The 18736-nt window shown below is 38.2% G+C and overlaps 1 protein-coding gene across 1 annotated transcript in view; it reads right to left on the reverse strand.

The window, feature by feature from the left end:
- SLC9C1 (solute carrier family 9 member C1) overlaps positions 1–18736 on the reverse strand; it is a 107707-nt gene that overhangs the window by 79447 nt on the left and 9524 nt on the right. The window contains exons 6-7 of the mRNA XM_043448877.1: positions 9521–9686; positions 3610–3738 (exon numbers count right to left, since the gene is read on the reverse strand). Coding sequence (XP_043304812.1) covers positions 3610–3738; positions 9521–9686 — 295 coding nt within the window. The remainder of the gene's footprint in view (positions 1–3609; positions 3739–9520; positions 9687–18736) is intronic.

Here is an 18736-nt window from a genome sequence, read left to right on the forward strand (position 1 = left end):
AGTGCCAAAATGTGTAACACATTTTGAAAAAACAATAATGAATAAGAAGTAGAAGTTCTATAACCTCATGGAATTTAGAATCTACATCTAAAATAATATACACAAGAAATTAAAAAATAATAATAAGGGAATGCCTCTGGTCACAGCCAAGTGAATCTCCTGTATTGTATTGGCCTGCCAAACCAATCCGATTGGTTCCTTACTATTGGACATTTGATTGTTTCCAGTTTTTCTCCCAATAAGCAAGGTTGTGGTGTATATTTCTATACATAATTTTTTGTACTTCTCTGATTACTTCCTTAGGCCCCAGAAATGGAATTGCTACACTAAAGGACAGTTGATCCTTTACTGATACTGTTATATTTTGCCAAATTTCTTTCAACAGTCATTATGATGCCCTTCCCAGGTAAACAGGAAGCCTAAACCCTCAAGGGCACTGTTTGCTGGAATCAGGCATTTTCAGTAGATGAGGAAGTCCTTCTCATCTTTATAGGATGAGGAACAGAGGAGAAAAGTTTTAAATCACAGATGAAAGTGGGTCTTAGGTGCAGGAAAGCCTGAAGGGTCAACTTCAATAGAATATGTGAAGAGCAAGAACAAAACCAAAACAAAGAACAGCCAACAGAAAACAGCAATAGCAACCACATCAAAAAACAAGGCTAAATTTGGGGAAGTAAATCCCAGAACAGTGCTCTGAGGTAGTAAAATGAAGGAGAAAGAATCCTTTTATGAATTCTTAATCATAAATGTCCACTGGTAGAGAGGGCACTGTTAAGATTGCTGAGGTTATCTAAATTCCTTCTCTACCTAGTCTCATTCCTATGACTGAAAAGAGAGCCAAGGTTTCTAGATGTGCCAAGCAGAAAAATTTAACACTTGTAGGGATAGTGTGAACTTGAGAGAATTTTATGAATGACTCTAGGTAACGTCCAATCTAGGCATGGGGTTGACTATGGTGATAATTTTAGGAATCCAGCACCTCCTGTAAATGAAACATATGCTGGATGCTGATGCTGGTTTCAGAAGATGCAAAGAACTGAAGTTAAAAGACCAAGTTTAAAAGATGCTTTCTCTTTTAAAAAAGAAAAAGAGCTCTTAAAGAATAAAATATTTACTGGATGGATTTACTAGGCCAGGAAATGCCTTCTCCATCAACAGAGGAGCCTGATGGGCTACAGTCCATGGGATTGCAGAGTTGGACATCACTGAGCAGCTTGCACATAATACTAGATCAGGTATATAGGTTGGACTTTGATCCTTCTGACCAGCATGTATGACTCCACTTTACATTTCTCAGTTTCCCCCGAGGATGGTTTTTGAGCTTTTAAGATGCTTTTGAATATAAACATTTCCTTTTTCCTCACCTCAGTCATCTATAGGAAGGTCCTATCTGCAGCAAGTTTTGTGGTAAAAACTCTCTGAGTACTGCATTCTGTTACCTCTTTTTGTACTCTGCATTTTGAAAAATATTCTATGTATGTAGTTTGGTTTTCTCACACACCACAGAAAGGTTATGTGAAGCATTTGAAAAGGATGTACCTTGCTATGCTAAACTGGGGTTCTAGGATCACAACAGATATTCCAAACTGCCATGGTTTGAGTAAACTAGTTGGATACAAAAAACAAGGCTGAAAGTAAGTGCTCCTTATGCCCACGTTGGGTGGTTGTTCACAACCTGGACCGGCTCTCTTGAGAAAGACATGAGAAGGGTGACTCTACTGGGGAAGGGTTAGTCTTCTGGTGTGGTTGCCAGCACATACTGTTTTGATTACTGTAGGCTCGGAGTATAGTCTGAAGTCAGGGAGCCTGACTCCTCTAACTCAATTTTCCTTTCTCAAAGTTGCTTTCAAGGTCTTTTGAGTTTTCAAACAAATGAAAAAAATTTTGTTCTAGCTCTGCGAAAAATGCCATTGGTGATTTGATATAGATTGCATTTAGTATGTAGATTGCCTTGGGTGGGATAGTCATTTTGACAATACTGACTCTTCCAATCCAAGAGCCTGTTTTATCTTCCCATCTGCTTGCGTCATTTTCAGTTTCTTTCTTATACTTTTCAGAGTGCAGATCTTTGTCTCCTTAGGTAGACTTATTCTTAGACATTTTATTCTTTTGGATGTAGTGGTAAATGGGATTGTTTCTGGAGAATTTTTTTTTTTTTTTTTTTTTTTACCATAAATGGATGTTGAGTTTTATCAGAGGCTTTTTCTGTATCTATTGAGATGATCACATAGTTTTTATTCTTCAATTTGTTAATGTGGTATATCACATGGGTTGATTTGCCAATATTGAAAAATCCTTGCATTCCTGTGGGATAAATCCCACTTTTGGCCATGGTATAGGACCTTTTAAATGTATTGTTTGATTTGGTTTGCTAGTATTTTGCTGAGATTTTTGCATCTATGTTTGTCAGTGATATTGGCCTGTAATTTTCTCTTTTTTTTGTGGTATCTTTGTCTAGTTTTGGTATCAGGGTGATGGTGGTCTCACAGAGTAAGTTTGGAAGTATACTTTCCTCTGTAATTTTTTGAAATAGTTTCAAAAGGATAGGTGTTAATCATTCTGTAAATGTTCCATAGAATTCACCTGTGAAGCCATCTGGTCTTGGACTTCTGTTTCTTTTGTTTTTGAAATCACAGATTCAATTTCAGTACTTGTAGTTGGTTTACTCATATTTTCAATTTCTTCCTGGTTTGATCTTGGGAGAATGTATCTTTCTAAGAACTTGTCCATTTCTTCTAGGTTGTCCATTTTAGTGGCATATAGTTGCCTGTAGTAAGTAGTCTCTTATGGTCCTTTGTGTTTCTGTGGTGTCAGTTATAACTTCTTTATTTCTAATTTTGTTGAAACTACACTCTAAACTACTGAGAGGATGAAGGTTTGATTAGGAAGGGGCATCTAAGATGCTCACAGGAGTGCTGACAACTGTATTTTTTGTCCCGAGTCATCATTACTCATCTATATGCTTTATAATCACTCTTCACGGTGTGTGTACATCACTTGCCTTATATACACATGCATGCACATACGCATGATAAAGGACAAAATATGTATGGTTCAGGACTATCTGAATGTGGTAAATGAACTTCTAGACATTTTACAATCTCTCTGCTTACAAGCACTGTGCTCAGGCCTTGCGGATGGCCGTACAACTCACGCTTCCTCCCTGAGCTGACAGCTCGCTGTGCTGCCTGCAGGGAGACAGTCACACAGTGCAGGGGAGGGAAGATCCCTCCTCTCGGCACTGGGGGTTCCCTACTCAACTTATCTTTGAGTTCATCTTCAACAGATAAAAAATTCTCTCATTCTTGTTATCAATAATTCTGGTTCAGTCTAGGTCTGAGGAATACTGCTTCTATAGGCATCCTCATGAAAAGTCCCAACTTAGCCTCACAACAAAATCATAACCAATATTAAATAAGGGATGTTTGGTACTTCTTTGTAAATGGCCAATAATTATACTCATATGATTATGTTTGCATAAGTGTAATTTTGGTAAGGTATTATAATATACATGTCAGAGTATAGAAAATACAGAATTCTAGTTTTAAGAAATAAAGATTTCAGAAAATATGGGATTCTAATTTTAAAAGATTAAGAAAAAATACTTACCTAAGGACTGGATTGTATTTTTGTGCAAGCTAAGGTCAATATTCACAATAACAGTGAATGTAATTAAAGACATTACAGAGGTCATCAGACTTTCTCCATTTATTAAACTGACGAGGCTTCTAGAAAGACCTATAGAGGGAAAAATATTTTTTTAAGGAGGGAAAAATTTAATGAATATTAAAGAACAGAATTTTATTAACAAGTAGAAGTATATTTTCAGCTATGGATTTATATCATGTACTTTTCCTACATACTTAAATATACGTTAGTCATGTTTGTAAAATCTGTTCAAGAAACTTTCATTATGTATTAACTTACAAGTTTAGATCATCATGATTAGGTACCAAATTAACTGTGGTTGATTAGGAATCAAAGAAAGGGCTTCCGTGGTGGCTCAGATGGTAACTAATATGCCTGCAATGCAGGAGACTTGGGTTTAATCCCTGGGTTGAGCAGATCCCCTGGAGAAGGGAATGGCTACCCACTCCAGTATTCTTGCAAACTAAAATGGACAGGAATGGGTGAATTTAACTCATATGACCATTATATCTACTACTGTGGGCAAGGATCCCTTAGAAGAAAGGGAGTAGCCCTCATAGTCGACAAAAGAGTACAAAATGCAATACTTGGGTGTAACTTCAAAAACGACAGAATGATCTCAGTTCATTTCCAAGACAAATCATTCAACATCACAGTAATCCAAGTCTATGCCCCAAACACTAATGCTGAAGAAACTGTACTCAAACAGTCTATGAAGATCTACAAGACCTTCTAGAACTAACACCAAAAGAAAAAAAATGATGTTCTTTTCATCACAGGGAATTGGAATGCAAAAGTAGGAAGTCAAGAAATACCTGGAAAAACAAGCAAGTTTGGCTTTGGAGTACAAAATGAAGCAGGGCAAAGGCTAATAGAGTTTTGCTGAAAGAACACTCTGGATGTAGCAAACACCCTCTTACAGCAACACAAGAGACAACTCTACACATGGACATCACCAGATAGTCATACCGAAATCAGAGTGATTATATTCTTTGCAGCCAGGATGGAGAAGCTCTATACAGTCAGCAAAAACAAGACCTGGAGCTGACTGTGGCTCAGATCATGAACCCTTATTGCAAAATTCAGAGTTAAATTGACGAAGGTAGGGAAAACCACTAGACCATTCAGGTATGACCTAAGTTAAATCCCTTATGATTATACAATGGAGGTGACAAATAAATTCAAGGGATTAGATCTGATAGAGTGCCTGAAGAACTATGGAAGGAGATTTGTGACATTGTATAGGAGACAGGGATCAAGATCTCCCCAAGAAAAAGAAATGCAAGAGGGCAAAAGGGTTGTCTGAGAAGGCCTTATAAATAGCTGAGAAAAGAAGAGATGCCAAAAGCAAAGGAGAAAAGGAAAGATATACCCGACTGATTTCAGAGTTCCAGAGATGGCAAGGAGAGACAGGAAAGTCTTCTTAGTGAACAATACAAAGAAATAAAGAAAACAATAGAATGGGAAAGATTAGAGGTCTTTTCAAGAAAACTGGAGATACCAAGGGAACATTTCATGCAAGAATGGGCATGATAAAGGACAGAAATGGTAAGGACTTAACAGAGGCAGAAGAGATTAGGAAGAGGTGGCAAGAATACACAGAGGTCTTAAAGACCCAGATAAACATGATGGTGTGGTCACTTACCTACACAATCTTGGATTGTGAACTCAAGTGAACTTTCAGGAAGCATTACTATGAACAAAGCTATTGGAGGTGATAGAATTCCAGCTGAATCACTTAAAATCTTAAAAGATGATACTGTTAAAGTGCTGCATTCAATATGCTATCAAATTTGGAAAACTCAGCAATGGTCACAGGACTGGAAAAAAATCAGTTTTCATTCCAATCCCAAAGAAAGACAATGCCAAAGAATGTTCAAACTACCATACAGTTGTGCTTATCTCATACCAGCAAGGTAATGCTCAAAATCCTTCAAGCTAGGCTTCAACAGTACATGAACCGAGAACTTTCAGATGTAAAAGCTAGGTTTAGAAAAGGCAGAGGAACCAGAGATCAAATTGCTAATATTTATTGGGTCAGAGAAAAACTAAAGGAATTCCAGAAAAATATCCACTTCTGCTTCATTGATTCTGCTAAAATCTTTGACTTCTGGATCACAACAAACTGTGGAAAATTCTTAAAGAGATGGGAATACCAGACCCCCTAATCTGCCTCCTGAGAAATCTGTATGCAGGTCAAGAAGAAATAGAACTGGACATGGAACAACAGACTGGTTCTAAATTGGGAAAAGAGTACCTCAAGGCTGTATGTTGTCACCCTGTTTATTTAACTTGTATACAGTGTATATCATGTAAAATTCTGGGTTGGATAAATCACAAGCTTGAATCAAGATTGCCAGGAGAAATATCAACAACCTCAGGGATGCGGGTGATACCACTCTAATGGCAGAAACTGAAGAGGAGCTAAAGAGTTTCTTGATGAGTGTAAAAGAGGAGAGTGAAAAAGCTGACTTAAAACTCAACATTCAAAAACTAAGATGTGGCATCTGGTCCCATCACTTCATGGCAAATAGGGAAAAGGTGGAAACAGTGGCAAAGTTTATTTTCTTGGACTCCAAAATCAATATAGATGATAAAATTAAAAGATGCTTGCTCCTTGGAAGAAAAGTTATGACAAACCTAGCATACTAAAAAGCAGAGACATCACTTTACTGACAAAGGTCTGTATAGTCAAAACTATGTCTTTTCCAAGAAGGGAGCTTCCTGGGTGGCACAGTGGTAAAGAATCTGCCTGCCAATGTAGGAGACACAAGAGACATGGGTTCAATCCCTGAGTTAGGAAGATTCCCTGGAGTAGGAAATGGCAACCCACTCCAGTATTCTTGCCTGGAAAATCCCATGGAGAGAGGAACCTGGTGGGCTATAGTCCATGGGGTCACAAAGTCGGACACGACCAAGCGCACAAACAAATGGTTTTTCCAGTAGTCATGTATGAATGTGAGACTTGGACCATAAGGAAGGCTGAGTGCCAAAGAATTGATTCTTTTGAATTAGTGCTGGAAAAGACTCTTAAGTCCCAGGATCCTCTGTCCATAGGATTTTTTAGGCAAGAATACTGGAGTGGGTTGCCATTTCCTATTCCAAGGGATCTTCCAAGGGACTAGAACCTGCATCGGCTGCATTGGCAGGCAGACTGTTTACCACTGACTCAGCAGGGGAGGTTGTTTAATGTAAGAAAGATAATTAGCTAGAGCTCTTGTTTCTTGTTTCAAAGTACAGATGAACATGTGAAATTCATTATTTTTTAATTCTGAGACTTAGTCTATATAAATATGTACACCATGAATTCAAGACAAGACAAAAAAAAATGATAGTAGAGGGATAAGGCAAACTTATAAACCAAAGCTCTATACCATGGTAATTAACCAAAGTATTAATGCAGTTGTCCAGGTAGTCAGACTGTAATTAGTAATTGTCTGACTTTCTCATACATCACTTTCAATGGTTTTAGAAATCAAACTCCATTAATGGAGAGCATTCTGATATAATCTATTTCCATCTTGATCTCCTCCACTTATGATATTATTCCAAGTTTAGATATCTATCAATTATTATTTCTTTCTTTGCCATTCAGTGTTCCTGTAGGGCAACACTATAACTGAACTTCTTTAATAATTTTCAAAATGTCCATAGGAGGGAAATATTCTTAAGGAAATGATAAAAACCTTTCTTGTGAACCAATCAGCTTATCCTTCTGATCACAATCTAATACAGTAAGTATGCTACTGGAAAAGAAGAAAAGCCAAGGCAGTCTGTCCCTGTAGAAACTCATTGCCTTGATAATCTAATTCCTTACCTGTCTCTGCATCCATGCCTTCTGCTATAAGATTGAAGTTTCTATCACCAAAGAGATTTATTTTCATGAGACTTTATACAAGGAAAGGCGTGAGAAAGATTTCTGTTTCTCCTCTCTTAGATCCCTGACACCATCATGGCAGAATTTCCTGGCTACTCTTCTGGAGGAATGTGAGAAATAATATGGGAGAAAAGTGGATCTTCTGGGTGAGGCCATTCTAGATCACTTGGCTCCCAGATGACCCTCTCGCTGACTGCAGATTCATTAGTGAGCCTAGCCAAGATCAGCAGAGCCCAGTTCATACCATCAAAGCTACCAAACTCATGAGAAATAAAAAATTATTGTAGTTTTAAGCCACTACACTTGGAGTTATTTTTAGTCGAAAGCAAAGCCCAAAACAAACCCTAACTGATACTGTTGTATAACTATTCCATCTTAGAAAATAGGGCTATAACAAAATGAATATTTGGAAATAAAGACAAGGAGCATAAGAGGAGTCAATAGATCATAAAAAGCTCAAGACAATGTGAATGTATCCATGTACTCCAAACATAAGCCTGGCCAGATTTTATTGTTGAGAATAAAATAAAAAACATATGAAAGTCTTTCTGTGAAAACTCAGGCAAAAATATTTCCAAGAGAAAAAAAAATTTTTATACTTTAAAAATGATGCAAAATGAGGAGAAAAGCAAAATTCCAAAAGTAACGGCAAGATGGCCAAAGATAACAAGAATAACTTTGTAAGTAAATCCAAAGAAATGATTTAAATTCAACAGTGGTAAACCAGGAAGTCAATGGAACAACTAAACTCTAAGATTATAAAGTTAAGAGGATTATGGAATCCTCTCAGTTAGTACAGAACTCCTCCACATCTTATGAGCATGAAAAGGAGCAGGCATTGACAGAGTCCCAGAGCAGCAGGGTTGGGGGTAGATACTAATACAGTCTTAATCTCCTTGTCTTAAAGATCTGACCTTTCTTTATTCATATAGATACACTTAGTATTTCTCCCCTACTCTCCTTCTAGTTACCTCAGATAGTTCTTTCCTTTTTAACTGTCCATAACAAGTGTTTGTGTGAGGGTGTGTGCACATGTATGTGCCACATTAAAATTCTATTTTAAAACAAATGTTTCAGTTCTCATTATAAAAAATTGTCAAAAAAAAAAATTGTCAAGCAAACATAAATTAGGTAATTTTTCCTTTTTTTTGAATGCGAGTCTTGGATTTTTTTTTCTGGGTTACACTGACTTGGTATTTTACTTTTCAAAAGAGGTTTCTTTCTCCTAAAACAGTGCACACTGATAACACTATATCATTAATGATTTTATTGTTTTTGACTCTTTAGAATTTTGTTCTTAATGGTGACAAAGACTTAGAAGATAATTTTTTTTACAGATAGCATTATCCGAACAGTGTTTTCAACAGAAAAGAGGTGTTGGGCATGAAATACATACAATATTGCAATGCCCCCAAAACTATTCTGTTGGCTTAAGGCAGAAGCATGCATAAAGTCAAGCATTCCAAATAATGCCCTGCCCTAACCAAGGCATTGGTGGTAGAATTTCTCGCTTGCCAGGTGGGAGGCTGGGGATCGATTCCCAGCCAATGCAAAAAGCAGATTATTTTCTTTGGTCTTCCTTCATGGCTCAGCTGGTAAAGAATCTGCCTGCAGTGTGGGAACCTGGGTTTGATCTTGGGTTGGGAAGATCCCCCAGAGAAGGGAAAGGCTACCCACTCCAGTATTCTGGCCTGGAGAATTCCATGGACTGTATAGTTCATGTCATCACAAAGAGTTGGACATGACTGATCGCCTTTAACTTTCACTTTTCACTTTCATCCCACAACTGAATGTAAGACTTAAAATACTAAGTAAGCCCATCACTGGCATTTCATTCTATTCTAAGAATCACCACATGAATCTCTATGCTCAAACCTTAGTGTCCCAGCACCCCACTTCACATAGTAAGAAACTATAATGAACAAAGATCTTAAAACTAGACAATTTAAACATGGAATATATTTTAAATATAGGAAAAGAGAAAAATACACCTACCCAGATCTTTTATAGCAGATGAAGTCAGCATGGGATCTAAACTCACAAGGATAGCTGAAAATAGTAACCATGGGGTGGTTTTCAGAAGCAATTTATTCATAGACGCCAGATACCAAAGGATTAAGGCGTAGTTAATCAGAAAGCCAGGAACTGTAATGAAAACTATCTGCAAAGAAATTTCATAGATATAAAAATCAAATTGCTTTTGTATTCCATTTTTAAAAGCAAAATCAGGATACTGAAGATGTAGAATCACATTAGAATCACATTAAATCCATCAAAGGGAAATTTTCAATTATCTTACTTAACAACTATGTGCCTAAAACTCTGGAAATAAGGAAAAAACTGCAGTGAGAGTCTTAGAATCTAAGAAATACTAGTTATAGGAAATACTATAATAAAAAGTAACTTTTATACAAACTACTACATATAAAATAGATAAACAACAGGGTCCTATTATAAAGCACAGGGAATATCCTGTAATAAACCATAAAGGAAAAAACAAATTTTTAATTATCTTGATAAAGACATTGAATATAGATATGTATGTGTGAAGGCATATACATAGATACCATATAACTATCCTATATGTTACATATGTATAATATATATACACATTTAACAATGGATAAAAACTGAGGCATAGCTTATTAACACAGAAAAAAGAAAAAACATTTAGAAAAAAGTTACAAAAGACTGGGGGTGGGGGGAGGAAAGAGAAAACAAAAAAATAGAAGAGTGCATGGAAATGGCAGAGGACCAGTGAAAAGATAGGAAGGAAAATTCTATTATTTCAGAACTGGAACCTGGCCTTCTGCCTTCCCACTGTTGGGAAGTTGCCTTCTAGTTTTTCATATTTTCCTGTGGTGGCTATTTAGCATGATTTTATGACCAAACGGACTTGGGAAAATATGCTGATTTTTCCTTAAAGTACCTATGAGAATTCACAAATATACTCCCATGTTCACTACAGCATTATTTACAATAGCCAAAACATTAGGCAATCTAAATGTCCATATATAGATGAATGGATAAAGAATATGTATTTTGTACATATATACATATATGGAATATTTTTCAGTCATAAGAAAAAGAAGGAAATCTTGCCATTTGCCACAATATAAGTGGATCTTGAGGGCATATACTAAGTGAAATAAATCATACAGAGAAAGACAAATGCCATATAATCTCACTTATGTGTGGAATCTAAAAAAAACAAATTCATAGATTTGGAGAACAGATTTATGGTTGACAGAGACAGGCAATCAGGTTAGTTGGGAGATGGAAGTGTGAAATGCATAAGATTGGTCATAAGGCACCAATTTCCAGTTATAAAATGAGGAAAGCATAGGGACATAATATCAGTATGGTGACTACAGTTAACAGCAATAATGTATTTCATATATAGCCAACAGTATACTGATTACTCATTCCTATTTAAAACAGAGAAAGGCCATAAGACTAGCAGAAAAGATCTACAACTAGAGATATAAATAAAAAACAAAAAAGAAAGAAAAAAAGAGAAAAAAAAAGATGTAAAGAAACCATGACAACTCAAGTGCCCATTAACAAATGAATAGATAAGAAGATGTGGTTTTTATATTCAATAGAATATTATTTAGCCATAAAAAGAATGGAAGGCACCTATGCTCACCACTATACAACCAATGCAAGAATAAAACTCTGCCATTTGCAGCAATGTGGATGGACTTAGAGAACATTATGCTTAGTGAAATCAATCAGAGAAAGATAAATACTGTATATCATTTATATATATACATTTATATATATATACATTTATTTATATATCATAAAAAATACAAATGAATATATATGCAAAAGAGAAATAGATTCATAGATGTAGAAAACAAATTAGTGGTTACCAAAGAGAAAGTGAAGTGAAGTCGCTCAGTCCTGTCTGACTCTTTGCGACCCCATGGACTGTAGCCCACCAGGCTCCTCCATCCATGGAATTTTCTAGGCAAGAGTAGTGGAGTGGGTTGCCATTTCCTTCTCCAGGGGATCTTCCCAATCCAGGGATCAAACCCAGGTCTCCCTCATTGTGGGCAGACACTTTACCATCTGAGCCACCAGGGAATCCCAATAGTGGTTACCAAAAGGGAAAGGTAAGTGAGGTAGGGACAAAGTAAATGTATGGGGTTGACGGGATGTATAAAATAAGCAACAAAGACACGTTGTATAGCACAGAGAATTATAGCCATCATCTTTTAATCTCAAAATATATTGATTCACTACATTGTACACTTGAAACTAGCATAATATTTTAACTCAACTATATTAAAAAGAAAAAGGAAACACACCATGAAATGGGAAGAGGGGCCAGAGACACTATAGAGTCAAGACCCACACCCACAGTGAGTGAGCCACAACTAGAAGGATAATTACAATTGCAGAGTTTCTCTCTTAGAAGTGGAGTCCAGGCCTTGCATCAGGATCCCTGGTCTGGGGGTACTGCACCATGAAGATGATATCACTAGAACATTTGGCTTTGAAGGCCAGCAGGATTTGCTTTGGGGATAGACAGATGGCTGTGAGAAATAGAACCTCCATTCTTAAAGGGCACACACAAAATCTTAGATGCTCTGGGACCCATGGCAGAAACAATAATTTGAAAGAAGCCAGGGTCAGACCCACCTACTTATCTTGAAAAGTCTTTCAGAGTGGAATGATGACCCAGAGACATAGATACAGCCGGTAGCTATTTGGGGGAACTTGTTCTACCATGTGGACCCTGGTACTGGCAAGTGCCATTTTGGAATCCTTTGTCTAGCTTATTAATCTGCAGAATCTGGCCCTGCTTGTTGGCAAAAGTATTGGAACACCTCAGGACAAGCAGCTACCTGGGTCAGGATACAGCTCTGCCCACCAGTAGGCTAGTTTCCTTAAGACTCCTTGAGTGTACAGCTATCCTGAGACAAGGCCCTGTTCATCAAAAAGGCTAGGATCCAACCCCACACATCAATATACTGGTACTAATCCTAGGATCCTCTGACTCTACAGTCAGCTGGAGGAACCCAGTTTCATCCAAAATCAATCTGGCAGTATCCCCAGGATGTATCCTCACCCACTAGTGGGTAGACATGAACCCAGGAACCACAAGAGCACCAAAGCCATCCTGATGAACAGGACAGCACTTGCTCCAGGCCCCCACCCCCCCACCTTGGATCATGGCCCTGTCCATCAGCAGTCCAATACTAGCCCTGGGACCTCCACCACCCAGCATATCAGCAAGCTAATACCAGCTCCAAGACACTTTCGATGCCTCAACTGCCCACCCCTGGCATTCAGCCCTACTCACCAACAGGTCAACATGAACTTTGGAGCACCCCAGGTCCTATAATCAGCTGTGTCAGGAACTGGACCCACCAATCATCAGACAGACACTAGATACAGGATCCCTGGTCCCACAGAAACCCACTACAGAACACAGCTCTGCCCACCAGTGGGCCAGCCTGAGCCCCAGGATCCCCCAGGGATCTGCAGCCAGCTGCCTGTGTCCAGGCCCTTCCCACCAGCAGCTGGCAGCATGCACGTGAGGCAAAGCCTAGAAACCAGCTGGACTAGGGCCAGCCACCTCTGTCAGACTTGCCACGGTAGTCAGCCTGCTGCAAGAGATGGACCCATGTAGCTCATGTAAGAAGAACCCCTAGAGGATGTAGCTCTGGTGAAGAGAGGGGAGTGTGTCACTGGGGCACAGAGGACTTCTCCTAAAAAAGACCACTTCCCCAAGGTTGGAAAATGCAATGAACCTATCAGATACATATAAATAAAATAGCATATTAGGCAGAATGATGCAACAGTGGAGTATGTTCCAAATATATATTTGAAGGGAGAAGATAAAATCTCAGAACTAAGTGAAGTAGAGATAAGCAATCTATCTGATAAAGATGATCCAAGAATCCAGGAGAAGATTAAATGAATAGAGTGAGAAGATGGAAGTTTTTAACAAAGAGTTAGAAAATATAAAGAAGAATCAGAGATAAACAATGTAATAGTTAAAATTAAAAATGCAGTAGAAGTAATCGACCGGAGAAGGCGATGGTACCCCACTCCAGTACTCTTGCCTGGAAAATCCCATGGATGGGGGAGCCTGGTGGGCTGCAGTCCATGGGGTTGCTAAGAGTTGGACATGACTGAGTGACTTCACTTTCACTTTTCACTTTCGTGCATTGGAGAAGGAAATGGCAACCCACTCCACTGTTCTTGCCTGGAGAATCCCAGGGACAGGGGAGCCTGGTGGGCTGCCGTCTATGGGGTTGCACAGAGTCGGACACAACTGACATGACTTAGCAGCAGCAGCAGAAGTAACCATCAGTAGATTGGAAGATACAGAGGAATGGAGCAGCGAACTGGAAAACAGAGTACTAGAAATCACTGAAGCCAAATACAAAAAAGAAAAACATACAAAAAGAAAGGAGGACAGTTTAAGAGACCTCTGAAAGAACATGAAACATACTAACAGTAGCGTCATAAAGTCTCTGAAGAAGAAGAGAGAGAATAAGGGACAGAGGATACATTTAAAGAAATAATAGGGGAAGGCTTCCCTAACCTGAGAAAGGAAAAAAATAATTATTGTATGGGCAATTAATCTGTGGTCAATTATGACAAAGGAGGAAGAAATGTATAATAGGGGAAAGACAGCCTATTTGATAAATAGTGTTGAAAAAACTGAATAGCTATATGCAAAAGAATTAAACTGTACTACTTTCTCACATCCTGCACAAAAATATATTCAAAATGGACTAAACATGTGGAAAACTTCTAGAAGAAACCATAGGTAGTAAGATCCTTGTCATCAATCTTAGTAATCATTTTTGTTTGTTTGTTTGTCTCTTTAGGCAAGAAAAACAAAAGTAAATAAATGTGACTACATGAAGCTAGAATACTTTTGCATAGTGAAGGAAATCATCAACAAAAGAAAAAGATCACCATTTAGTAAATGGAGGAAGATATTTGCAAACGATATATCCAATAAGGGGTTAAGATCTAAAACGTACAAAGAACTCATGTTACTTAACATCAAAAACAAGCAAACAACCCCATTAAGTAATGGGCAGAGGATCAGAATAGTCATTTTTCCCAAGAAGACATATAAATGACCGATAAATATATGAAAATATGCTCAACACCATTAATCATCAGGGAAATGCAAATCCTTGATTTCAACAATGTGATATCACCTCACATCTGTCAAAAGGGCTATTATCAAAAAGATAACAAATAACAAGTGTTGGGGAGGATGTAGAGAAAAGGGAAACCTTATGAACCACTTTAATTTAAATTGGTGCAGTCACTATGGAAAAAAGATATGGAGATTCCTCAAAAATTAAAAATTGGACTACCATATAATCCAGCAATTCCACTTTTGGGTATTCATACAAAGAAAAAGAAAATGCTAATTCAAAAAAATATGTGCACAATACCCAGTTGTGGACATGACTGGTGATAGATGCAAGGTCCAATGCTATAAAGAGCAATATTGCATAGGAGCCTGGAATGTTAGGTCCGTGAATCAAGGCAAATTGGAAGTGGTCAAACAGGAGATGGCAAGAGTGAATGCTGACATTCTAGGAATCAGCGAAATAAAATGGACTGGAATGGGTGAATTTAACTCAGATGACCATTATATCTACTACTGTGGGCAGGAATCCCTTAGAAGAAATGGAGTAGCCATCATGGTCAACAAGAGTCCAAAATGCGGTACTTGGATGCAATCTCAAAAACAAGAGAATGATCTCTGCTCGTTTCCAAGGCAAACCATTCAATATCACGGTAATTCAAGATTATGCCCCAACCAGTAATGCTGAAGAAGCTGAAGTTGAACGGTTCTGTGAAGACCTACAAGACCTTTTAGAACTAACACCCAAAAAAGATGTCCTTTTCATTCTAGGGGATTGGAATGCAAAAGTAGGAAGTCAAGAAACACCTGGAGTAACAGGCAAATTTGGCCTTGGAGTACAGAATGAAGCAGGGCAAAGGCTAATAGAGTTTTGCCAAGAGAATGCACTGGTCATAGCAAACACCCTCTTCCAACAACACAGGAGAAGGCACTACACATGGACATCACCAGATGGTCAACACCAAAATCAGATTGATTATATTCTTTGCAGCCAAAGATGGAGAAGCTCTATACAGTCAGCAAAAACAAGACCAAAAGCTGACTGTGGCTCAGACCATGAACTCCTTATTGCCAAATTCAGACTTAAATTGAAGAAAGTAGGGAAAACCACTAGACCATTCAGGTATGACCTAAATCAAATCCCTTATGACTATGCAGTGGAAGTGAGAAATAGATTTAAGGGACTAGATCTGATAGAGTGCCTGATGAACTATGGACGGAGGTTTGTGACATTGTACAGGAGACAGGGATCAAGACCATCTCCATGGAAAAGAAATGCAAAAAGGCAAAATGGTTGTCTGAGGAGGCCTTACAAATATCTGTGAAAAGAAGGGAAGCAAAAAGCAAAGGAGAAAAGGAAAGATATTCCCATTTGAATGTAGAGTTCCAAAGAATAGCAAGGAGAGATAAGAAAGCCTTCCTCAGGGATCAGTGCAAAGAAATAGAGGAAAACAACAGAATGGGAAAGACTGGAGATCTCTTCAAGAAAATTCGAGATACCAAGGGAACATTTCATTCAAAGATGGGTTCGGTAAAGGACAGAAATGGTATGGACCTAACAGAAGCAGAAGATATTAAGAAGAGGTGGCAAGAATACACAGAGGAACTGTACCAAAAAGATCTTCACCACCCATATAATCATGATGGTGTGATCACTCACCTAGAGCCAGACATCCTGGAATGTGAAGTCAAGTGGGCCTTAGAAAGCATCACTATGAACAAAGCTAGTGGAGGTGATGGAATTCCAGTTAAGCTATTTCAAATCCTGAAAGATGATGCTGTGAAAGTGCTGCACTCCATATGCCAGCAAATTTGGAAAACTCAGCAGTGGCCACAGGACTGGAAAAGGTCAGCTTTCATTCCAATCCCAAAGAAAGGCAATGCCAAAGAATGCTCAAACTAACACACAATTGCACTCATCTCACATGCTAGTAAAGTAATGCTCAAAATTCTCCAAGCCAGGCTTCAGCAATACATGAACTGTGAACTTCCAGATGTTCAAGCTGGTTTTAGAAATGGCAGAGGAACCAGAGATCAAATTGCCAACATCCGCTGGATCATTGAAAAAGCAAGAGAGTTCCAGAAAAACATCTATTTCTGCTTTATTGACTATGCCAAAGCCTTTGACTGTGTGAATCACAATAAACTGTAGAAAATGCTGAAAGAGATGGGAATCTCTTTCAGAGACCACCTGACCTGCCTCTTGAGAAACCTATATGCAGATCAGGAAGCAACAGTTAGAACTGGACATGGAACAACAGACTGGTTCCAAATAGGAAAAGGAGTACGTCAAGGCTATATACTGTCACCCTGCTTATTTAACTTATATGCAGAGTACATCATGAGAAACGCTGGGCTGGAAAAAGCACAAGCTGGAATCAAGATTGCCGGGAGAAATATCAATAACCTCAGATATGCAGATGACACCACCCTTATGGCAGAAAGTGAAGAGGAACTAAAAAGCCTCTTGATGAAAGTGAAAGAGGAGAGTGAAAAAGTTGGCTTAAAGCTCAACATTCAGAAAACTAAGATCATGGCATCTGGTCCCATCACTTCATGGGAAATAGATGGGGAAACGTGGAAACAGTGTCAGACTTTATTTTTGGGGGCTCCAAAATCCCTGCAGATGGTGATTGCAGCCATGAAATTAAAAGACACTTGCTCCTTGGAAGGAAAGTTATGACCAACCTAGGCAGCATATTAAAAAGCAGAGACATTACTTTGCCAACAAAGGTCTGTCTAGTCAAGGCTATGGTTTTTCCAGTAGTCATGTATGGATGTGAGAGTTGGACTGCGAAGAAAGTTGAGTGCCGAATAATTGATGCTTTTGAACTGTGGTGTTGGAGAAGACTCTTGAGAGTCCCTTGGACTGCAAGGAGATCAAACTAGTCCATCCTAAAGGAAATCAGTCTTTGGTGTCATTGGAAGGGCTGACGCTGAAGCTGAGACTCCAATACTTTGGCCACCTCATGTGAAGAGTTGACTCATTGGAAAAGACCCTGATGCTGGGAGGGATTGGGGGTAGGAGGAGAAGGGGACGACTGAGGATGAGATGGCTGGGTGGCATCACCGACTCTATGGACATGAGTTTGAGTAAACTCCGGGAGTTGGTGATGGACAGGGAGGCCTGACGTGCTGCGAGTCATGGGGTTGCAAAGAGTTGGACACCACTGAGTGACTGAACTGAACTGAAGTGATGTTCATTGCAGCATTATTTACAATAGCCAAGATATGAAGCAACCTAAATGTTCGTTGATAGGCGGATAGAACAGATGAGGTATATATACATATGCACACAATGGAAGACTACTGAGCAACAAAAGAGAATGAAATCTTGTCATTTACAACAACATGGATGGACCTAGGGGGTAGTATGCTAAGTGAACAAACAACAAAACAGAAACAGATTCATAAAGAGAACTAACAAGTAACCACCTGGAGAGGGGATTGAGAGAAGGAAAGAAATAGATGTGGGGAATTAAGAAGTACAAACTTTCAGTACAAAACAAATGAGTCACAGGTTTGAAATGTACAGTGTGGGGAATACAGTCAATAACTAGTATTAACCTGAACATGCAACTCATATCATTAAAAAAATTAATTAAAAAATTAGCTCAAATTTGATCATAGGCCTAAATGGGAAATCTAAACTAATTAAACTTCTAGAAGAAAACATAGGAGAAAATCTTAGTGATCTTTAATTAGGAAATAATTTTTTAATATGACATAAAAACACAAATTCTAAAGGAAAAATTTTTCAATATTTGGACAAATTGGACTTCACCAAAAGTAAAAACTTTTGGAAAAATGAAAACTACAATGGTACCAAAGGAGAGATTTACTATTTTTGATCATGAATCTAAGTCATACATGGAAGACAATGAAACTATTAAGTAATTATTGAAGAACCAGCTAAAAACAATATGTAATGGATTTTTAAAATCAATTTAATTGAATACAATTTATCTTTCTTAGGAATGATTTTTGAAAATAATGCCTGTAAAAGTCACTATGTAATATTTTTCACCTGGCATCTATTTGAGGCTTTAAGAATAAAGCTGTAGAAACCACCTCCT

The sequence above is a fragment of the Cervus canadensis genome, chromosome 27 (genome assembly GCF_019320065.1).
Source record: "Cervus canadensis isolate Bull #8, Minnesota chromosome 27, ASM1932006v1, whole genome shotgun sequence".
NCBI lineage: Eukaryota > Metazoa > Chordata > Mammalia > Artiodactyla > Cervidae > Cervus > Cervus canadensis.